Source organism: Elgaria multicarinata, chromosome 4, assembly GCF_023053635.1.
Source record: "Elgaria multicarinata webbii isolate HBS135686 ecotype San Diego chromosome 4, rElgMul1.1.pri, whole genome shotgun sequence".
Lineage (NCBI taxonomy): Eukaryota > Metazoa > Chordata > Lepidosauria > Squamata > Anguidae > Elgaria > Elgaria multicarinata.
Window position 1 is genome coordinate 124,484,695 of NC_086174.1, and position 25,345 is coordinate 124,510,039.

Here is a 25,345-nt window from a genome sequence, read left to right on the forward strand (position 1 = left end):
CAGGATCGTAATGGTGGTAATAGCTGCATGAAGTGGTGTCTGGCTCCCAGGTATTAATGGAATTATATGCTTGCCTGCCTGGTGTGGGGAGGAGAGGATGATAGCACAAGTAGCATAAGATCAGGTTGCCTTTTGGACTGAAACGTTGTTTGTTTACCTGCTTCTTTCACATTTGCAGTAAGCTTCAGAGTCATAAAACATTAGTGGAAGAGTCATAACAGTAGTGAAAAAAGGTTGTATGGAACAGCATTAGGGAATAATTTATTTACATGCCATTCCTATATTGTAAAATTTCCTTGTTAATATGAAAATCTATAACTCAATGAAAATAATGGTGTATGCTTGGATTATTAGTTTACTACATACATACATTTTTGTCCGATTAAATATTAAATACTGGACATAAACTGAACACGGTATAAGTGTGTATGTGAGTGTTTTTTAAAAAACCTCTTCTGTAATAAGTTCTAAAGAGAAGCTGTGTCACAGATGAAAAGATAAGGTTAAAGAGAGACTTTTATTTCAGTGTTTTGGAGAAAGGGAGTACTTCATAGGAACTTACTAATAAAACACAGCAGTATAATGCATTAAGCCAGATACATAAAGTTCAGAGGAGAATGCATGCTTCAGAGCTGACATTTTAGATTAGTAATTCCAGGGACAAGGCAGTACCTCACAATAAATGTGAAACATTCCCTGTCATCAGTCAAGATCATAAAGAGGCTACATCAGAGTTCAAAAGATAGCCAGTCTTCCATTTTAATAAATGTTCAGATTACAAGTGTGTCCTATGAAGAAGAACACGGGCTCCCACTTGAATGATGAGATTTACTTAGGAAAACAGCCAAATGGCTTTTGCATGTGCCTTCAATTTTGTTATGCCTACAGATGGATTGACTTCAGAATAAGCTGGCAATTTATTTCATGTAGATTTGCTGAGCAGTTCAACCAGTTGACAATCGAAAGCCCCCCTTCTCAGGGACTGGGAAGACAGACACTATGATTTTTGGAGTCCAGAAGAACCCCTTAACCCCCAGCTGTCTTCCCACCTCCATCACAATAGGGTAGGCTTTGCTGAGCACCAGAGCACCAACAGTAGCAGTAGGAAATCCAGTAAGAGTAGGAAATATTTACTCCTTAAAAGTTGTTTTTTCAGTACCAAACTGTTTTACTTTTTAAAAACACACACACAATAATGGTATGTGAGCAGTCATTTGCTACAACTTTAAAGAAATATGTGAACCGCCCAGAGAGCTTCGGCTATGGGGCAATATACAAATGCAATAAATAATAATAATAATAATAATAATAATAATAATGTAACAACCATTTGGATGTTACTTGTGTTTCTTTCAGTCTCCCATTATAGAACAATCTAAACGGGAAGGAAACATTCATCATCCTGTAGAACCATTAAAACGAGGCGCAGGAGATAGGGCTTCGGTTTATTATGCAAAACCCGAGAAAGCAAAACCCAAGAAGGCAAGTGGTGAAACGGCTCCTACACCACTGTCATCCACTGATGGTAACATGAAATACTGTATCTGGTGCCTAAGACTGCATAGTTATTAAACAGACTTGGTGTTTATATGCTGTTCCCCCCCTAATTCTCTGCTCTTTCTTTAATTCTAAGATATTCGCTATGGTTGTTTATGCCTAAACATTTGTAATCAATGTAACTTGTGCATTAGAGCAACCAAAATCATTGTATTTCTTACTAGTGAATGGACATGGCTTCACACAGGTTGGAATAGTCCTTCAAGCAAACTTACACAGCTGTCAGAGTTGGACATATTGTGTCCTCCTCGTCTGAGTAAAACCATGCCTGATGGCATCCCTATAGCCCCTTGAGGGAAGGAGCTGTCCATTCTATTCCCCCCCTCTCCTGAGAGGGAGGCTGATCCACAGCAGCGGGGAGGGGCAGGACTATAACACTGTGTATAGAATGCAAAGCTGGTAGTCTTTCTCTAGTGGCTGAAGATGTTTCTGCAGACTTCCACTACATGGACAAATTTGCATTAATTAAAATGAATTAATGTGTTGTTGTTGTTGTTTTAAAAAATAACCCTAAAGTGCACACCCCTATGTCCCTCTGAGTATGCTTTCCAAGTTTTAGATGTCTAGGTTTCATAGCCTTGGTGCAGTGTTTTTGAAAGATGGATACGCGTGCGTGTGCGCGCACACACACACATCCTCTCTTATTATTATAGATTGAGAAGTATTTGCAAACTGATGCAAATTTTATTCATATTAAACATGTCTCTTTTTTCTTATTAATGTCCAGGATCTAAAATTCTGTGGCTTAAGGGTGCCTGTAGACTTCTTTTTCAAGAACATCAACCTCGTTTCCATTCTCCTAATGAACTTCTTTTTAAAAACCCTCTTTTTTTTTTAATGGTTGGTTATATGGTATGGGGGATCAGCTATTCAAAGAAAAACTATATGCCACCAGGACAGCCCTTACATGAGTCTAAACTGCTGTTAGGATCCTGCTTAAATTGCTGTGTATAAACAAGTTGTATACCTAAATCAGAAGTTGGATTTTCAATAGTTGTGACTGAGCAGCTTTTTACTCTCAATGCCTTATTAGGACGAGAGATGATGTTGCATTTAATTGCACTGGCCTTTGTCCACAAACACTATGTAATGTATAGTCTTACATTACATGCTGTGTTATGGGTTCTTTAAAATTTATTTAGCATCAGAGGTTTATTATATATTGTACCGAATAAAAAAGTAACACAGTTCCTTCTTGGACTGTTTATAATCTCGCTTCATTCCTAAACCATATTCCTTGGAGTTCACTTCCTGGCAAGTGTGTTTAGGGGCCTAAGACAAGGCTGTGGTTGACTAGCTAATTTTTGCTGAACAACAGAAAAGAAAAGGTTGTTCCAGGCATAAGAAACAGCGTGACAGAAAGCACAACCACAGCTCATAATGCATAAGGTAGCAGTAAGAGGAAATTGTGGAATATAGAGAAATTGATCCTGTCCAAATGACACGCTTAGCATGTCATGTGAACCATTCCTAACCATAGTGGCTACATAACCACGGTTTAAACACGCTTACTAACCATTTTCTGCAAAAGGATTAGCGGCCTAACCATGGCTTAGCGTGTTATCTGAACAGGCCCATTAGATAGGGCCAGAGAGGTCAAGAATTTTATATTTAATATAAATACTTGGATTGAAGCTGCAGGTAGTAGAGAGCCAGTGACAAGACTTAAGGAAAGAAATAGCCAGGGTTGCTAACCTTTTTTTCTATCAGAGCTCCTGTGCATTTAAACAAGCAAAAGTTCTGTAGGTGAAGCTTTTACCAATACCGTATCTGCCATGAAGTTTCATATACTGAATTCCTACTTAAGCTGTTCAGGGAACAGGATCCCTGTCAGAAAGAAAATGATGAAATCAAGGGAGTTATATGATCATAGTGACAAATGTGTAGCTCTAGCAGGGCAGTGGGGTGGGTAATGTAGAATGGGCAGAAATGTCTTTACATTTAATAGTGTCATCTTTGGTAAACGGTGGCACTATATATAATATAACATGTAGTAGAATAACAACATAGAAAAAGTAATCACCTCTGTTTAAAGTATCTGTCATAGAAGCTTGTGCTGTGCAGGATGTTTTGTAATAAATCATTAAAAGCTTACAACCATATTGGTTTCACATCTCTTCTCTACTCAGTGCCAGTAACAGGATAGCATCAACTACCATTTCAGAACAGGGTAAACCCCTGATGGAAGTAGTTTTGCCAGCTGAGTTAACATAGCCTTTATCTTGTTTTGTATTTTGCAATTTCATATTAGGCTGCTGCATGCTTGCAGGTAGGGTTACCAACCAATCAGAAAACTGTCCTGCTCTGTTCTTGTGCCTTTAACAGCAGTCTGATGTGTAGAAATCAGAAATATTTAAAATTTATAATCACATTGCAGTTACCATTTTCTCTTTATAGACAAAGATTAAACATGTATTAATTTTTAATGTTTCTGTTTATCAATTGACACTTGCAAATGTGTGTAATATTTTCATCTCCTTTCTTGTTTATTATTACTAAAGTTCCTTAATGCAGAAATAAAACCTTTCAAAATATTGGAATTTATTAGGTGGCTGTCTGAAAATAAGGCAGAGCCTTTTCTTTTATACAAATAATGCTCAGCAAAAAATAATTGCTTTTCAGCTATGTGTAAGTATTGTTAGAATTTATTTATACTAGTGATTTTCACAGTGTGGGATAAATAGTGGTTCATTTTTTAAAAATCACATTAATTTTCAGGACACAGTGTCTATAAAGCTCAAAAATCCCCAACTGAAATTGAAGGGGCTCAAGAGGTACAAGAAGACAAAGATGTACAAGTGGACATGCCCTTTGATCAGGTAGATTCAAAGAATATTTATTTTCCCTAAATGAATTGATTAGCACAACTCTCTCTCCCATCTGTCTGGACTTGTGGGGTGGCGGGATGATACGCAAGAATGATAGGGTGCAATCCAGACAAACTTCAGTGCATTTAATTCTCATTGACCAGGGCAGGATCTACACTACTGCTTTAAAATGGTTTATAACAGTAGTGACAACTGTTGGGGCCCAGGACACACTCCATATACAGTTTTCAAAGTGTCATATCCTGCTTGGTGTTGATCTGGCCCAGTGCAAGCTGATCTGTGAAAGAGCAGAGAACAGTTTTTTTTTAACACAGCTGTGACTTCTGGATGCATCCCCTTCTGCCATGTTAAATTTCTTCCTGAGGATCCCCAGCATTAGCAATTGGCTTTTTGAGTGGAGTGAGAGGCTACAGTGAGGTTGGGGAGATAAAATAAGCATGATGCCAGGCAGAGCCGTTTGGATTTCAGCTACTGTTGATTTCAATGGAATGTTAAACATATACTTAAATCTCTCCTATTATAAGTGAGAGGACAGAAATGCTCAGATTTGGCTAGATTGTCCCACTAAATTAGCCTTCCTCAACTTGGTGGTGTCCAGGTATTTTGGATTACAACTCTCATCATCCCTGTCAATTGGCCATGATGGCTGCTGCTGCTGGTGTTGCAGTCCAAAACATCTGGAGGAAAGCAGGTTGTGAAATAACATTCTAGGTATTTGGGTGTGTTTATTTTCTGCCAAACCAGAGATTCGTTTACCATCTTTTCAGATCTGGGATGCACTTTTAGCCCCACCCTGAAATATGGGACACAGTTTTAAGTTTTTTCCGTATCTTTCTCTGTATTTTTCCCTTCTCTCGTCTTTTGCAGAGCATATCTGCACTGCAGGCACAATGATTTAACAGTAATTCCATCTTCCTAAAGCACCCTGGGAATGACAGTGGTGTATGGTGTTGGTGGAGAATAGAGACCTCTAAAAAAAATCTTGCAACCCCTATTCTATTACAATTCCCAGGACTTTTGGTGGGAGCATTAAAGTAATATAGATAGAATTGGTATAATGTGTAGTATAGACATACTCTCTTTTTTTCCCTGCACACTCAATCCTTCTACATATTTTTGTTTTTAAAAAGAAATGCACTGGTGCAATCCACCTTATAACACTTTAAATATCAAGATGTTAACCTATTATTGCTATCAAATCTAACAAAATTAAAGTGGAGAATTTCAGTTCTGGGCTTCATGTATTCAGTATTAATTGTAATGAGAGTATTCGAGATACAATGAGGGGAAAATCCAATTCTTATTCAGTAAGTCTTTAATATATGTTTAATTGTTCCATGATCAAATGGGAGAGTGGGGGAAGGCGTTTGTAGGAACTTAGGCTATGAGACAACTAAATATAGAAATGGAGAAACTCTTTGTATGTTAAAAGCCCAAAGCTAAGCTTCATTCATTCTGTGGAATTTACTTCTGAGTGTATTTCATTAATGGAAACTTCATTCTACACTTCTGGTTTGTTACTTCTGTATATTCAGGCTATTCCTATAGCTTTACGTTGGGCTCACCTACACCAAGCAGGATATTGCACTATAAAAATGGTATGAAAGCTGACTATAAAAGGCAGGAGCCACACCAAGCAGGATATAGCGGTATGAAAGCGGTATATGGTATGTGTCAATGGGCCCCAACAGTTGTCAGTGCACTTCAATACTGCTATAAAGCGGTAGTGTGGCTCCTACCTCTTTTATACTGCTTTCATACCACTTTCCTAGTGCAATATCCTGCTTGGTGTAGATTAGGCCATTGTCTCCTGAAACAAGCAATTTCTCTGACTTTCTTTCCTTTCCTTTTCTTTCTGAGCCAAAATGAGGCTTTTCATTTTGCAAACATTTTCTTCCCCTGGGAAATGAGCCCACCCTTTCCAGTTATTTTTGAGAAGGAAGCTTTGGTATAAATTAGGGTGACCATATGAAAAGGAGGACGGGGCTCCTGTATCTTTAACAGTTGCATTGAAAAGGGAATTTCAGCAGGGGTCGTTTGTATATATGGGGAACCTGGTGAAATTTCCTCTTCATCACAACAGTTAAAATTGCAGGTGCTCTGCTTGCTTTTAAATCTGGTCACTCTAGTATAGCTCCTGCACCTTTAACTGCTGTGATGAAGAGGACATTTCACCAGGTTTTCCATATACATAAATGATACCTGCTGAAATTCCCTTTTCTATACAACTGTTAAAGATACAGGAGCCCTGTCCTCCTTTTCATATGGTCACCCTATATTAGCTTGCTCTCAGTGACATTATCACATAGCCATATTTGATTGGCTATGTGACTATGTCGTTGTTACTAGGAAGAAGGTATATTTATTAAAACTCCAGTCATCAGGACTGGGAGCAGTAACAAACGATTGCAAAAACGGAAAGCTTTGGGGGTCTTCGAGAATCATCTCAGCAGCCCCCCAAACCCCTTTTTTCATTGAAAATGTTTGTCCCGAAATATTCAGTGATTTCTGTAAAACAATATTTCAAGAATATATAAGAAGTATATATGTTTACTCTGTGATCATTCTTCCATTGAAACTTAGGCCTTAGCTAGATCTAAGGTTTATCCCGGGATCGTCCCGGGTTCATCCTTGTTTATGTAAATGACACACAGGGGATCCCGGGAGCAGGCAGGGACAACCCCGGGACGACCCCGAGATAAACCTTAGGTCTAGCTAAGGCCTTAATATAGGCTTGCAAGTTTTGGTTCTCAAAGCTGTTATGTTTCACTTACTACATTAGGATTTTTGATGTCAGATATTTTGATGACTGCGCTGCTTTTATTAGCTTGTTTATCTGCCAATATAATTCTTCAAAAAAGCAAAGCAAATGAAGATAGTTTAATTTCTTTGAATGCTGTCTTTTAAATTAGCACTGAAGATGTTAATTTAACATTGAGGACTATGGACTTAGATTGCAAAATATAAATGATAATATGTGTAGTCAAAAAAGTCCTTCCTGAATCTTCAGAAATAGAGTACCACTGAAGATTTGAATCTTGAAAAATGGAGCTTCTGACAGTTCCAAGTGTATACTTGGCTTGCAAGCTTCTTTTAGGCATAACTGTACCTTATCTTCTGGAAAGAAGGTGACTGCTTGATTTTTCTGATATATGAAAGCATTTGTTTTATTTCCTTCTGTTCATGCAAATCTTAATTGGAATTTATCTTACGCAAGGCTCCAGCTGAGGTTGTCCAAGAAGAGGAAATTTATTCAAATGTTGGGAGTCTAGAAGAACAGGTTAGTTTTGTTTTTGTTTTACAGTACTGGAGAACAATATTCGATATTTAAAATGGAATCTTGATACTGAGGTCTTGTTTGCCAATTTGGTTAAAGAAGAAAAACAAATGAATCTTAAAACCCAAGCCAATCATTTTGTGGCATTTGAAATGGGTTTCATACCCTATTTCTTCGATTCTAAGACACACTTTTCCCCCCATATAAGCATCTCTAAAAATGGGGTGCGTCTTAGAATCGCGGGTGTGTCTTAGGGGTTTTTTTTTTCTGTTGGTGGTACTGAAATTAGTGTACGTCTTACGATCGATGGTGTCTTACAATCGAAGAAATACGGTAATTGATTTGACTAGCAGCTAAATAGAAAAATCTTTCACTGCTTTACTCCAGCTCAAGAGACAGCATTGGTTCGGACTGACTGAGAAAAATACTTTTATTAAAGATTCATACACATGCTATTGTGGACAGAAGGTTTGAGCTAGGTTTAGTCATACTTAGAGTAAACCCATTGAAATCAATAGGACTTAAGTTAGCCATGACTAATTTAAGTCCATTGATTTCAGTGAGGTCTACTCTGAGTTTGACTGAATCAAACCAAGGCACATTGCTTGATTCTTCACTACTTTTAAAAAATATATTTAATATAGGAAATAGAAACATTCATAACTAATAGGTACACTTTTAATGTCAGTGTTGTTACTTAAAGCAAGGAAATAGGGGGAATTCTACCCAAATGCAATATTAAGAATAACTTTAAGATGTACTGGTCCTCAATATATGTATAGTTGTAATAGCACAGAGTAGCTCCTGTCACTGTAGTTATTGTAGCACATTATAAGAAGTTTCAACTCTATATCAGATATGTAGATTTATGACACTGTAGGTGAATCTGAGGTTGCTGAAATATGTTTAGGGTGTCATGTAGTTATCCTCAGTCCTGTCCCCTTCCGCTCTCTGATTCATAAGAACATTGTGTGATGCTTCTTTGCTGCACAATTGTATCCACCTTGGGGACGCCAGAAGTCACCCTGTAACATCAGGGCTGTGACCTGCTTTAGCCCACAAAGCTGTTGATTGTGGTGGTGTGCAGAAGTAGCAATTCTTGTACCCCATCCAGGTCATTTAACTTGCTGGCATATCTGCTCAAAAGATTTGGGTGCAAATTGTTGATTAAAAGCATAAGATTTCCAGTTGATTCTAACTTGTGATTTCCAGTTAGTTTGAAGCATGTATTTGACATAACAACAACCCTGCTGAATCAGGGCAGGAGTCCTTAAAAGCGCAGATACTGCGAAGTTCATAAATAGGACAATGAAGGTAACAGAGTTGTCTTGTAGGCTGCTCCAAGCCTCTGGAACTCCCTTCCCAGGGAGGCTAGACTGGCTTTCTCCTTCCTGTGTTCCTGGAGGCAGGCAAAAACTTTTTTTTGTTCTGTTAGGGCTTTGGGGAATAGTCTGAACCTCTGTTTATGATTGTGTGTTTTTTAAATGGTCATTTGTATTTTAATCCAGAGCAGATTTGTCAGGGGTAGGTAGGGCAAGGGGAAAACTCTTCTGCCAGTGACTTCCATTCTTTGCAGCTCATTCTTTGCAGCATTTTACTTCTTTGTATATCCCCTTGAATTATTAATTAAATATTTTTGGAAATAGGACTATCCCAAAATGTAGTTAAAAGGCTAGCTTTTTCATAGAGGAGAACCTTTAGTAACATCAGAATCTGTACTCATACGTTTTGTGTATGCATAAACTGAATCAAATGTTGTCCATCTTAATTACAGATTTAGAAAATAAAATGAAAAAAGGCTAAGGCTTGTTTATGCTTTTTTACATGTAGGCTAAAGAAGAAGTTGAAGTTGAAGAAGAGATGGAGAAACCGGTCTGTATTAAATACCCAGATTTTTCAATGCATTTGCTGTTTCTATGAAACTGCAAAAGTTGAAGTATTGAATAGAGGTTATTAGTGTTTCCCTCATTCTTCATATGGGGTTAGGAAGCATCTACAATTAGGATAGGAATTACTTAAGAAGCTTTAGATCCTACAGCGATGTTTCTCTCTTTTCTTCATCTAATCTGTGTAGTTTATCACTGCTGGATGAGACTATTGCCATGGTAGCATTAAGTGGGAAGTCCTTCCCATTGTCCTTCAGAAACCATCATTTCTACACAGCCTTCAAAATTGTGCAATCATGCCTTCATAAAATTTTCAGAAGCAGTGAGGACTGTGCACTTCCTGTTCTTAGATAATCATAAAATGTGTGTTCTAAAATATCTCAGTAGTTCTGTTGAAACAATAAAGACTGCCTAGATTTCTGCATCTGATGAAATGGACTTTCTTCCTGTCAAGACCGTGGTGAAGTGAAATGAAACGATTGGGTCCTTACATGTATAATATTATTTCCCATTTACCTAAGTGGCTAAATTTCTCTATATTGTCTATGAAATTAATGCAGCCATTGGTTTGGATCCTGGGGTGCCATTCATAGAAGGGTCTCTGATCAAGCAGAGGCTCTCACAGAAGGTGGTGGTAAAAGCAGTTTTTGTTAATTTTGCAGTACCACCTCCCACAATCTTCCAGAGGGCTCCACAAACCTCTGAAGCAGATTTTTAAGGTTGGCAAAAGTCATTGCCAGTAATTTACATCCCATAAGCCAGTGATTTACATCTCGTAAGCGGAGTTCCACTCATGGGAACTTAGGATCCAAGGCTTTGATCCAGTGTCACACAAGTGGACATCTGGTCACATGACAACACTTCACCTTGATCTCCTGGGGATATATCGGGGCTGTTGGGGGGGGGATATTTCCAACAATGGTTTCTTTTCCATTGGTAGATAGCCAGGGTTCGATACAACCCCAAAGTCATTGACTTTCATTTTTCCTCTCCTCTCCCCTTCCCTTTCCCTTTTTTCTTTTAGTTTTGGGAAGCAATAGTAGTTAGTACTAAGAGAACAGAAGGAAGAAATAGTGATAAATGTAGCTGAAACAGAATAACTTGAAATGTGTTTCATTCGCCAGTAAAGTTAAGCACTTTTCTGACTCTTTGACTCTGTTTCGACTTAATGGCGTCATCTGGAGGCAATCCTTGGGTTAATTAACCCATAAATTTCAGGGATATGTAATGCGAGCTGTGTATAAGTAGCTTCCAGTTTCCGTGATGTCCGAACCTGAACACTTGTGGTTGTTTGTGGGTTAAACAGCCTCAAATTAGCCCAAGAATAAACCCTGGGTTAACTTGCGATTGAACTGCCCAGGTTTGGTTGTCGTAGGTTCTTCATGGAAACTGGGCCTGGGCATGGCATGTGTCCCCCTAATTTGTGTGTTAAGTAACCCACAAATTGCTGCTATTTCCCACTGTTACATTTGAACACGGCAGTTAATTTCAGTTGGAAATGTGTTTAACATTCCCATTGAAATCAGTGGGCCTTAAGTGTGCTGAACTTCGGCTGGACCAGGTCTAATATCTCAAAAGGACCAGGTTTGGTATACCCACAGTATTAAAAATTCATTCTTTAAATCTGCATTTCCTAAACCTTTTTATTTCTCGAAGTTGATGTGTTAATAATATTATTAATTGTGAACTATGGTCATGCCATCATTGCTCTGGCGAGATGCACTATTTTGTTTATATATAGGCAAATGTAAGACCCTGTTCACCCCAAGTGTCATGTGACTAGTAATATTTACCAGAGTTAGGCAAAAATTAAAGAAGGAATAATAGCAGCCTATATACAGTGTTACATGGGGACAATTGACAATTATACTGGAGTAAATCTAAGATACACTGAACTAAGTTTGCCAGAAGTAAAAAAGAAATGAAAGCAAAACATGAATCCTTGGCTAAAAGGTACTGAAGGGCACTGGAGATAAACAACACTTTTCTGTTCAGTAACAACATTTGTAAAGCATGTTAGATATTTGCTCTGGAAATAGTTAAAAAGCATTAGCTACTAATATTGGATTGAACAAGCTGTGGGATTTAAATATTTGCAGAGATCTATAGGAGTAATGTATTACTATTGATTACTTTAGCAGTCTACGACTAGCAGAGAAGTTCTCTTTAATTAATAATGCCAAAACTGTCAATAAAGTACACATTGTTTGATGAAGTATTTTCTCTCCTCTGAAATTTTGTGACTTACAAAAATCAAATCTGTATTGATTTTCTAATTGGTATTCTTCTGCATTGCTCACAAAATGTCTTTAAGCTAATATCTTTGCTTATGTTCTTGATACTGTTGTGGCTACAGTTAAGTATTTTAAAACTCCCTTGAAGATAGGATTGCTATTGAACAGACTAGAACCTACTAAGCATGGGTTACTGCCAAACAACAATGTGTTGGAGAGAACCTGCAATGTTAAAGTGTGTGGTCTATAGCTGCACGCCGGGATTACAGCACAATCCTGTGCATGTCTCCTCAGAAGTAAGCCCCATCTAATGGAGTTTATGCCCAATTAAGTCTGTATAGGATTTCCACCTTAAACAGCCTTACTGCATGCAGAAGACAACAGAATATAAACAATTCAACTGGATGATGGATTGCAGCCTCGGACTTTATTTGGATACCCTACCTAAGGAATCTATCTATCTGTCTGTCTATCTATCATGAAAGGATGATATAAAATTGAGAAATATTATTTACTTTCAAATGTAGTGGGTATATAACAATTGCAAAACATTTCAGGATAGGAGTTCTGATATACACGATCATCAGAATGTTGGATACTATATTCCACATTTTAGTTCTCAAAAATATGGTGTGCCAAAATGTAATAAATTAAAATCAAGTTATAGTTTGTCTTAACCCTCTGGGGTTCAGGAAACATTACGCAATCTTTTCAATAATTATATAATTAAAGTGAGTTCTTGTTCTCAAGCAATCACTACCCAATCAATCTTTTGCACCGCCATTCAAGGTTCTTCGCATCTTCGCATCAGTCCATTAGGCTTTGAAGAACAGAAACTAACTATTACACGATAAGCATATATTAGCAATTTGTCGTCTACTAAGAGAGAATGCTCCAGTAAATTCAGCACTATTATAAATCGCATAACTTTTAAGCTGTAGGTGCACCTTGTTTAACACATTATGAAATAAGATTTATTAAAGCAATTATTATGCTGTCATCTATGAAATATACTGAAATTTCAAAGGGATTTGAATCACTAGGTTGTTCTAGCCTGTGGTACAGTCTGTCATCTTTTATCACAATTAAATAAGCTAGACTAAAAATCCAAGGGTGCTTTCAGATGCAGGGCTTCAGTGCTACCAATCAAAAGGCATTGTGCAGCTAACCAGTCTTTTCCTCCTTGAAGAATGTTTTTCTGGCATGAAAAAAGAAGTGATGGGAAAACACAGGAGGCTTACAAATTGAAGATGACTATGTCTGGACGCCCTGTAAAAATTATGTGAATGAAGCATGGTGATTGGACAATAAAACACTCATCTAGAAGCACCCGATATCTTGTGAATGATTGCTAGTCCACACAGTTTCTAAAAATAGGCCAGTGGTTCGATTTTCCTGGCTTATGCACTTGTGCTTTCAGTAGGAGTGATCAGGCTGCATGCACAAGCACACTACTCATACATGGCTCATCATGATGTGTGAATGGGTCACAGACTGTATCCAAAGAGTCCCCATGCAAGAAGACATGCACTTCCACTCGCAGAAGGAGGGTCACTGAATTTCGCCAATTTCCCCTTTCTGCTGTATTTTCCCCACCACATCCCATACTCTTCTGGAAAGTCTTTCAACCCTCAGTTACAGATTTTTGGGCACTGTAGTGGGAAGGTGAAGGTGAGAAAGCCTCGTTTTCTTGGCAGAACTCTACTCATGAAAGCTAGGATCCAAGCCATAGTGATTTAAATATCTTGTTATTCCATAGTTGCTCTCTACTTACTTGCTCTCTATGACCTTGATTTTTTTAAAAAAACAACAACCCCCAATTAATGATGATTTCTGTTTCAGGTGAAAAAAGGCGTTTTCAACAAAATGTTTGGGTTCTTTTTCAGTAAATCAAAGAAGAAAGGTATGTTGTTTTTTCTGTTTCAGCAACAGAAATATCTTTACAAGAGAAACATACAACAGCACACATACTAAGCCATTAATCAATTCTAGTGCCGAGTAAGGATTACTGAGTATTTTTTTTTTAGAACATAAGAATTACCATGCTGGGTCAGATCATATTCTGTCTAGCTTGATGTTATTTCTACCACAGTGAATATCCAGATAGATGCCAAGGATAAATTTGTAAGCAAGGCACAATGCCAGTAGTTATCCTCTATTGGTTAATAATCCCCAGCATCTGGTAGACAAAAATTTATGTTTCTTAATATGGGCCTGTTCAGAAGACACCTTAAACCCTGCTGGTTTTGTTTTTTTGGTTGAGCAGCAGGGTTTAAAGTGTCTTGTGATGTGTTTTGCTAAACCCTGCTCACTTACCGTATTTCTTCGATTCTAAGACGCCATCAATTGTAAGACGCACACTAATTTCAGTACCACCAACAGAAAAAAAGCATTGATTCTAAGAAATAATAAATGACTTGCGATTCTAAGACGCACCCCGTTTTTAGAGATGTTTATATGGGGAAAAAAGTGCGTCTTAGAATCAAAGAAATACAGTACTAACCACAGTAAGACCTTCTGCAGCAGGATTAGTGACTCTAAACATGGCTTAAAGTGTTGTGTGCGACAGCATGGCTTGTGGTTAGTGTTAACCCCAGAGACCACAGTTTCGCTAACCACAGAGCCTGAAGTGTCGTCTGAACAGGCCCTTTGTAACTTATGCTCTTCGCTATCATAGTTAGTAAACAGTTTGTACTAGGGATCATTACAACGTTCTTTGGTAATAAATTCCCTAGACTGATATATACATTTTGTAAAACATCAAAAATGTTCATTGTTTCCCCCCAGATCAAATACTTCTCAATTTAGTCATTTTAAGAATAAATACAGATATATATTTCTTATCTCCACATCATTTGTAATCTCTGTCATGTTTTCCTTGGGGCAGTTTCAAACATCACATAGAAGCAAACTCAGATTTGCCACTGAGTGCTTGCTCAGCAAATCACTGCAGCCAATCATTGATAAGTTTACATGTATGATACATATTTGTTGCATTCAACATGATACTTTTTATGTGTACATTTTAAAATAGTTTATTTGTTTATTTGATAGATTTCTTTACTTCTTACCATATTTAAAAATATCTCTTTAAGCAGTATGGGTCTAAAAGTTAATTGTTTGACATGGCCCTGAGTTGTCTTTTTCAAAGCAAAAAAAGCTCCAACTGGCCAGATGAGTGGTCCTCAACATGTTTAGCTGCTGATTCAGGTAACTTGAAAGCAACACTACCACTGTCGTCATCATCATCATCATCATCATCATTATTATTATTATTTGTATCCTGCCTTTTGCCCAATACTGGGCCTCAGACTTAATCAGCAGACTTAAAATTTGGTCTCTGTACTTCCATGTATTCAGCTGACTTTTGAGCTTGTAAACATGAGAATGATTTTGTGAGTGCTGAATTACAGCTTTCCTCATATTACCATTTTTTAAAATTTACTAATTCTTCATTAGACTGTATTTTATACTGTTGCATATAGAGTTTGATGTTTATCGGTAAAGGGTGGATTCAGTCAAGCACTGTAGTGTACAGTCTCTATTCGGGTAGAATTTACATGGGAAGTCTGTGAAATTCCGGTTGATATTAATAGAGGCAATGTAGAAGCAATGCCTAAATTACTGCTAAAAGTGCTGTGCCGAGGCAAACCCTCTGATAAGAGAGGCCATGAGGGAGCGTCTTCTCCCATATGAACCTCTTTGATCCTTGCGATCAGGCGAGTCCTAGCTCTGGGTCTCCTCAACACAGTATTCTTGGTAGTGATATCACAATTGTGGGATATCCTTCCCAGGAAGGATAGCCCAACTACATTATTTGTGAGATTTAAGTTGTTATCGAACACCCTCCTGCTCTCTGACATTTTCTTGGGCATGTTGGATTCTGAACTTTCTTACTGCTGCTTTAAAAATAATAATTGGGAGTGAGTGAGCATGTTATTTTTGTATTAACCCGTAGCTTGGATCAAAGAGCCATATGTGAAACTATACACATGCAATGAAGTTTTCTTATTTCTCTTTTCACTGCAGCATCTTGCGTGCCCCTCAAGCCACTTTTGTTGGTGACTCTTTGGCAGTGGTGTGCAATGCAGCCCAGGGGGGCGGAATGCAGTTGGGAGAGGGCATTGGCAGAAATCTGAGCTACTCTCAGAAGGGGCTCTGTAGATCTAGGGTTTTATTTGTACTGTTTTAAAAATGCATATTTTGCTCTGCTATATAATTTTAAGGTGCCACAAGATTCTTAGTTGTTTCACCTAAAAGGTTATGGTTCATTTTTGCTTCTTCTGCAATAGTGAGAGAAGCAGGACACTTGTAGCTTCCTTGATTTAAGCAAACAGCCCACAGCAGTTCCCCCTTAAAACTATTTTTCAAACCAACATACACTTGTGAGTGAATCTACATGTTTCAGATAGTGTTAAATGTTTGGTGTTTTTTCTGAAATATTTTCCAGTAATGTATTAAAGTCTGGTAACATATTCAACTAGAGTCTTGCATCAGCTTTTTCATTCATTCTTGAGAATTATTATCTTTGTTCCTGTCATGGCTATTAAAACCCGTTTTGTCAGCTGGGAGGCTAGTTAGCATTCATTTGTAAGGAGAAGGAAATGGATAACTGTCTTAGTAGTGAAGCTATATTCATTAACTAGTACCATGGAAAAGCTATTGCAGATTTCTGACTACAAAAGCCAGATAAATTGTTTTAAGAAATGTCAGATATTGAGAAATGTGTATCTTTTACAAATGTGTAGTTTTTAAGGATATGAGCTAATGCACCACCTTCCCGCCCCACTCTGTGAGAGCCTGACCCCCTTGGTGTTTGTTTTTCTGTGAGAGAATTCAAGGATATATATGGAGGGGAACCATATATTTATAAGGAATGCTTTGGACTAACACTCTCACAACAGAAAGCAAGTGAGAGGAATTTAACATAAACTTTATAGATGAGTCTATCTTGGTAAGAAATAAGAGTGTTATGGCACCTTAAAGACTAACCAGTGCAACTACATAATAGACATACAAACACCACATTATAATGAAGCTTAATGACTGTTACACATACTGGGCAGTATCCAATGCTGCCACTGTGTTGTTGCTGTTTGTGCTGTGCCAGTGGAAATCACTAGCACAGCAGGAAGCTAGCGCTTCCTAAAGCAACCCTGGAAAGGAGCTGAAATGCTTGTTTTCAGGTTGAGTCAAGTCAGGTCAGGTCAGGTCAGCAGAGCTAGCAAATGCTAGCTTCCCATTGCACTAACAGTAGGTCTCACTGGTGTACAGGCAGCACTGGATACTGCCCAATGTGACAGATTTGTCCTTGTCTAGGGATTCTCAGAGATGGGATTTCTGTATGTAGCTGATCATAGATCAACTATTAACTGATCACACTTGATTCCCTGGAGTGAAGTGTCACCTGCGAAATTTTCCAGGGCAGGATCTACACTACTGCTTTAAAAAGGTTTATAACAGTAGTGACAACTGTTGAGGCCCAGGACACACTCCCTATACAGTCTTCAAAACGTTTTCAAAGTGTTATATCCTGCTTAGTGTAGTTCTGGTCCTGGACTCTTGAGATCAGGCTTGTCCTTTCCATCTTTTACTGTTATCAAGTTATCTTGACATGATAACAAGATATGGTCTGAGAGCATAAAATAGTTACAAAAATACTAGGTAACTGTGATGAGCAAAATGCATTTCAAAAAGCTTTCTAAGAATTGTTTCAAGAGCCTGCCTTTCTTTTTTTAAAAAAGAGTACAATGTTTTACTTATGTAACATTTTTGAGTTGACCCAAAAGGATAAGAGAAGTCAAGGTGAGGAGAGATGTTCTCATCCTGAAATCTCTCAACTCCGTCTCTAGTGTTTATATAATTCCTTATGAGCTGGTTATGTGATGCTCAAAAAAAGATAGGAACTTAACCTCAGCACTTTTAAACAATGGAGTATTGTTGTTGTTCTACCAAAATTCCCAGCTATGACTTGGTAATAATATATTTATTTCATTTCTTTGCTAGTGCTGCCCAACAGATTTCCTTCAAGTTTTCAAAATTGGATAGTTGATTTTAAGTTGCATCCGAGTTCTCGTCCTTAGGGTTCGTCTACACTAAGCAGGGTAGTCCACTGTGAAAGTGGTATGAAAGCAGTATATGGAGTCACACTACTGCTTTATAGCAGTATTGAAGTGCACTGCAAGATCTACACTACTGTTTTATAGTGGTACTGAAGTACACTGACAACTGTTGGGGCCCATGACACATCTACACCAAGCAGGATATAACACTACGAAAGAGGTTTGAAAGCAGTATATGGTATGTGTCATGGGTTCCAACATGTGTCAGTGCACTTCAATACCACCATAAAGCAGTAGTGTGGCTCTTGTCCTTTATATACCACTTTCATACCACTTTCATAGTGGAATATCTGCTTGGTGTAGATGAGCCCTCAGTCTCTGTTGTCTTTGGCCGAGCTTAACCCTGAAGTGTTTTCAGTTCTAGTCATTACCCAAAATATGTTGTGTCTTCATCACTCATTTGTGTCATAAGCAGAAAATATTAGCAATACTATCTTTACTACCAAACCAGCCATCCTTCCTTCAAAATCTTTATCTGATGCATACGTTATTTCCCCCCCTGAGTTTAGGTAGGAAATGTTTCAGTCGTCCTTTTCACTTGCTACTTTGGTTACCTATAGTAGGCTAAGGAGTCAGAGGAAAAAATATAGTGAAAAGTTTCAGCATGTCAGAGTGAATGCATTTGCTAGAATCAAAATTATTCACTTTTAATATGAGTATCTAATATTTCATATGTTTCTTTTATGAGACTTGTAGCTTTATGTGAGAGTTATGAAGAAAGCAAACAATATATTTTGTCGCAATAAATATTTGTTAGGCAACCTATTATTACAGGATGGTACAAGACTCTTGCAAGATGCTTAATTAAGAGTGCAAAGACTTCTGGGGAAAATATTCATGACAATTCTTACATGCTTCCAGCTTCCACTCAGAATACACTACAAGATACATTATCTGCTCAGATTTGTTGGTCAGAGACTCAAGGATTTATATCAGGTATTCCTCAGACTACAGTACCCACCCAATGAAGTGAAAAACAAATTGACACGACCATTCTACTTCAGGACAGACTCGGAAGAGAAAACAAAATTCCACTGCTTATTGTCACCCACAGTTCCTAGCTAAAACTACTCAAATGTATCATCAATAATCTATAGCCCATTCTGGACAAGATACATCCATCTCATAGGCCTTGGGTGGTAGGCCTGTACTTGCTTACAGATAGCCCCTTTGCCCACCCTAAAAAAGCAGCTCACTAGCAATAGTGGGCCATATAGCAAGGCTACAAACTCAGAGACCAGGCCCTGCAACAAACCCAGATGCCAACTCCCTTGTTCCCCGTATTGAATCTGGAAATACTATTACAGGGCCTAAGAACATCACCCACAATATTACAGTTTATTCACTTGTTCATCTTCTAATGTGATATATGCCATCTTCTGACAGCAATGCCAATTTGCAATCTACGTGAAGCAAACATGCCAGTTTCTGTGGGAAAGAATAAATGGGCACAAACCTGACATCAGAAGTGTTACTATTTAAAAAACAGTGGGAGAATACTTCAGGCTCCCAGGACATTCTGTCACTAATCTTAAAGTGGCCATTTTGGATCAAAGAAAGCTCAGAGGGAGATTAGAGCATTACTTAGTTAGAATTGAACCTTTTGATAAATCTATCACCAGAGTCTGGAATCAGGATAAAATAATAATAATAATAATAATAATAATAATAATAATAATAATAATAATTCATGTGTTAACTGGCTTTCTTAGTGCAGGATATTTGTGTTATCAGCAGCAACAGTTTTGTGAATAGCTACTGTTAATATGATTGTCATTGTCACTACTTTCTGCTTTTAATTTGCTTCTGAACTCACTGTTTGCACGCATGCACACACACACACCCGATCATATGTATGTACTGTATATATACCTGAAACCCTGGATAACACTACATGCAACTGATGAAGTGCCTGGAACGCTCTTCCAGAACATTTGAGAACTACAAGTTCAACCGCAGCTTTTAAAGCTCAACTAAAAACTTTTCTTTTTCCTAAAGCTTTTAAAACTTGATGTTGTGCAGACTTTATACTGTTAGTTTTACCCTACCCTGTGCCTGCTTACCCTACCCTGTGCCTGTTTGCATTCTCTTCCCCTCCTTATTGTTTTACTATGATTTTATTAGATTGTAAGCCTATGCGGCAGAGTCTTGCTATTTACTGTTTTACTCTGTACAGCACCATGTACATTGATGGTGCTATATAAATAAATAATAATAATAATAATAATAATAATAATAATAATAATAGTCCTTGAACACTTATGCCAGAATAAATTAGAATAAATTGGTTAAAATTGATTTAAGGGTTGTTGTTGTTGTTTACTTTATATGTTGCATTATTAGTTGCTTTAGATGTAGCAAGATTTCAGTATATACATGCAAAAGGTAATTACTATATATGGCTGCAAGACACAGTATACATGTTAACTTCAGAACCAACAGTGACAATCAAAGATAACTTCATGGTAACAGAAGCACACTGCAATGACAGTGCAGCAAGTATCACATGTTGTATAAACCATGACAATTTTCTCACTGGCCATACATCCTGTTCTTGAAATATTGCCGTATGTCACCGAATATAAAATTCCTTCAGTTAAAAAACATTGTGTCCATTTTCATCTTTAGTCCCTGGTAATATATCAAATATGAAAGAAGCAGAGACAGGGGATAAATGCTGAAATCCTCACAAGAACATGGACAGTGGTAAGCAATGTGCAAAGTCACCAGTGGTTCTATGCAGTCCAGGAATATGGTGGACTCATAGTTACTGTATGAACAGAAAATGGATCATAAAGTGGGATCATGTATTAAACACCCCAGTCAGTATCTATGCAAGAGAAGACCAGATTGGATGTAGAGATTCCCATAAGAACCAGAGAATATACTCAAGGTTTCATTCAGTCATTTCCTCCAAATGCCATCAGTGATGACTATAATAGATCACACAAAAGTGGACATTTTGCTGTATAGTGTTCTCTGATAACCAATAGCAACCAACATCACCCCTGCAAAAATCTTGTGTTACAAACTAATAAAAAATGCTGTGTAAGCACTTCTGCCCATGACCTAAGTTATTGATTATGCATTTACCAGTAACATCTTCAAAGGGAGAATGTATCTCTCCCCCTCACATCCTAGACATAACTGGATTATAACGAAATGCTAATGAACAGGTTTCCATGTGCTAGGACTTCCATGCCACAATGTGGGGAAGGATGGCCATTGCTGCTGTGGTACTAAAATAACCATAGGACAATATTGCAAATCTCTAGAAAATTGTTGAAAATAGCTACATAAACAGAAGAACATATGGGAGATAACTATGAGCTTCTTACTGACCAGTACTCCTGTATCCATTGGTGATAGGACAAATTCTTTAAAGAATGGTGCTACACGCATCAACAGATGTAAACTGAGACTTGTGTAGTATGGAACGTGCAACATAATAATAATAAAAAAAACATTGGGCAAATTGAAGCTATGGTTCCAGTGCCTGTACTACTGCAGATTGCATTCCTAATAATTATGTATGTATGGTCCTTTATAGAGTTTCAAGGCAAAGGAATATATGGAATAATGCTCAGGGGACCAACCACTTTAATAAACAGCACAGCAGTCTATTAACTGCTGGATGAACAACTATGTGTCCTGCAACTATGTCATCTAACTTCCAATCGTAGGTGATATTGGTACTGATTTTGTGATGTATGACCATGTGTTCATTCCACATTCCAATATAGGAAGTGGTCATGTGTCTCAACCCTGAGGTACCTGATGCCTGATCACAGTTGTCTGTGCTACTGCTGCTATATAAACACTCATATGTGAATGCTGTGGTGGAAATACTGAGTGGTTAGAACTGAAACTGCTGAGGATGAAGAATATACTGCAGTTGGCTTCCCAGTTCCAATAAGGAACCATTGTGGCTCCTCATCTTCCACACTATGGAAGATACATCCTGCCCAGAGAGCTTCAGCTATTGGGAGGTATAAAACTAAAATAAATAATAAAATAAATAGGCTGTGAATCCTCTCTTAGCAAAAGGCAATATTGGCTCCAAACTTCAAACATCGCTGTCCAGCCCACCTGATAATATTATGCCAAGAGGAGCATCATGCTTAGAGAAATCCAAGTAGCCAAAGTGTTGATCTCTTCAAGGGTAGTTCTGTCTGAATGGCCAATAGTATATTGTCATTTTTCTTGATCATTCTGGTTGAGGTTGGGTTCCACTGGGTAGTCTCTAGCGCAGAGACATGCGGAACTAGCTCAAGGGAGCCTTCTTTGATTTACATGGAAATGATAATGCTCTCTAGTGACCTGCCTCCATGTTGCAGGGGGATCAGGAACCTCATAAGAGTTGCTGAGCAATGCCAATCATTGATCAACATGAACTGGTAAGTCGAGTGTCTCAGAGCCTTGCATCACTGTGCCATTTAACTGTTGCTACCTTTTGACCTGGACTTCATTTATGCACTTAATTTTTTTGTCCTACAGATGAGGAGGAGTCAGCAGTTGGAGGACTTGGATCCAGAGCAAGGACTGACAGCAACACAAGCAATGTTAATATTGTTACTCCACCACTGTTGTCTCTCCACCAAGTTATCTCTACAAGAACTGATGACAAAGAGACTAAGGGAGCCATGGGTAACATTGGTTACCTAGAGAAGAAGGGAAACGATGCATTACCACACCTTGCACCTGAGAAGCAGATAGGAGCCAGTGATCAGCCAGAAGACCATGTGGACTCCCCATGTGCTCCAATTAGAATTGATGCAGAATACAGTTGATGACCTAGAAGTCATCCAGGATATGGTGAGTTGACCTGTATTAGGATGCTCAGGACATTGCACTATGCTGTCTGCTGCAGCGTATGTGGAATGACACTATCTTATTTGTTTATTTCATTTATATACTGCTTTTTTCCTTCTAGGAACCCAAGGCAGCATATATAATCCTCCTCCTCCTCTTCTCCATTTTATCCTTACAACAACAATCCTGTGAGGTAGGCTGGGCTGAAAGTCTGTGACTAGCCCAAAGTTACCCAGTGAGCTTCCATGGCTGAGTGGGAAATATGTTGTGTTCTAGGGTGCTATGAATAGTCTAGGGGTACTGTGGCTTTTCTGCAGTTTTGAGGAACAATTTGGAGCTGGGATTTTGTGTGTGTACATCATATAGAGGATAATAGCACTAGAGGAAAGGGAAAGCTCTTGACTGGTGATGGTCTGCTGTGTTGCATGCATGTAGATTTGGAATTTGTGTAACAGAAATATGGAAATTACTGGTATAAAGCTGTTGTACATAACAATAAAATGTACCTTTCCCATGCTTTATGCCCATCTATTCTACTTAATTTATGCCAGGACCTACACCATGGCACACCAGCATGGGCAGGGATGACTGAGGGAACATTGCACTATTCCCTAGGTTAAAGATGTGCAACCCTTTTCCTGTCGAGGATTGAATTCTCTTGCAGATAATCAGTGGTGGGCTGCATGTTGATGGTGAGCAGGGCCACAGCCAAAAATCCATTTTCTTGTCCTGCCATCTCTTTTTGCCACCTCCTTTTCTCTCTCCTCCTGTCACCCACTTTTCACTCTCCCCCTCTTCCTTCCCACTCATTGGGCTGCTATGGAAGGGACAGATCAGTCTTGCCAGAGGTCTTAACCAGTTGCCTGCAGTTGGCTTGTGAAGTTAGGCGGAGGGTCCCAGGTTGTCCACCCTGCCCTAGGTAATCAGATAGCTGTTGTCTCAGTGGCTGCAATACAATGTTGCATGATTGGACGTCCCGGTCTTCCCTGTGCCTCCCAGATCTACTACAGAAGATGCCCTGGAGCAGATTTGAGGGGGACATGGGGGGATGTAGGGCATAGGGGAAATCCCTTCCACCAGCTGTTTCTGTCCTGTTGGTGGAAGGGCACCATTGGATTCAAACCATTGAACCCTACATTTTTAGTCCCATTTGACTAAGGCCTAATCTACACCAAGCAGGATATTGTACTATGAAAGCTGTATGAAAGTGGTATATAAGAGGCAGGAGCCACACAACTGTTTTATAGCGGTATTGAAGTATGCTGACAATTGTTGGGGCCCATTGACACATACCATATACCACTTTCATGCAGCTATATCCTGCTTGGTGTGGCTCCTGCCTTTTATATACTGCTTTCATACCACTTCCATAGTGCAATATCCTGCTAGGTGTAAATTAGGCCTCAGAATGTTCCTGCTGCATCACATGCACTTGTCTGATGGGTGGACTGGAGCACAACTCTAGCCCTTGGTTGTGTGAGCATACTCTTCACACTACATCATCTCAAAGTCTCATAGCCTTGGATAGCTAATTGCCTTTAGGACAGAACTGTTCTTTGTTTGTTTGTACTTACTCTAGTTGCTAATATTAAAATGTTTTCATGATTAATAAATCAGTCTGTTCTAATGATTTATCAAAGGGATGGGCAGCTTGCAGATGATGGGCCATATCTGATTCCTTCAGTCTTGCATCACTCCTAGCACAGGTTGGGATTGTTGCCTATGTTTCTTGCATGCTGATTTTGGTTTGAGCTATGCCTCTTCAAGAATATGATGTTACTCAGTCCCAAATCCAGAGCACGACAAACTCCTGCAATGCTTCCAACCTTGCATGTCTGTCTTCCAGTGAGAAATGAGAGGATGGTATGAATATTAGCATGCTTACTGTATACATCATTAGCCACAAACATATGCCAGTGGGTCCCAATATTTTTACTACATGGAAATTCTAGAACAGCCTTCTCCAACCTGTTTCCCTCCAGATGTTTTGGACTTCAATTCTCATTAGCCCCAGCCAGCATGGCCAATGGAGAGGAATGCTGGAAATTGTGGTCCAAAAAACATTGGGAGGGAACCAAGTTGGGGAAGACAGCTCTAGAATCTAGTAGAACACTGCTTTTCTTCAAGCGCCCCCCCCAAAAACTTCTGCTTATTTGTTTATGTTGCATTGTCCCCAACATCCACTTTCAGCAACTTGATAAACTGCAATAGATTGATGACTACCACTGATGGATTTTATTACATTATTCTGGAAAAAGAGAGGTCTAATTTGTTCAGCACCAAGTATGACATTACATAAATTACAACTTAGTTGTGTGTTGACTTCATATACTGTAATAGATTTAATTTGCATATCATATTCATGATATTAGCAAGTACGACTAGACATATTGTATTCAAGTTGTACTACTCCTGTTTAGAATTTCATTCCTCTTATGAGAAGAATTTCTTCCCCAGTAGCAGTGCTGATTCAGCATATTTTATTTTATAGAATGTAATGGACGCTATTGGGACTGCTCTCCCTCGACTACTTACTAATAACAGTTATAAAGTATCTAGCAGCATTTTCAAAAACTCATTGTCCTATTTTAGGGTTAGTGTGTTGAGTTGAAGAAGGAAATAATAAGTA

At 38.5% G+C, this 25,345-nt stretch overlaps 1 protein-coding gene across 1 annotated transcript in view; it reads left to right on the top strand.

Moving 5' to 3' along the window:
* DCDC2C (doublecortin domain containing 2C) overlaps positions 1-25,345 on the top strand; it is a 55,424-nt gene that overhangs the window by 22,975 nt on the left and 7,104 nt on the right. The window contains exons 7-11 of the mRNA XM_063125133.1: positions 1,357-1,525; positions 4,276-4,376; positions 7,603-7,665; positions 9,493-9,534; positions 13,625-13,685. Of these exons, the coding sequence (XP_062981203.1) occupies positions 1,357-1,525; positions 4,276-4,376; positions 7,603-7,665; positions 9,493-9,534; positions 13,625-13,685 (436 nt within the window). The remainder of the gene's footprint in view (positions 1-1,356; positions 1,526-4,275; positions 4,377-7,602; positions 7,666-9,492; positions 9,535-13,624; positions 13,686-25,345) is intronic.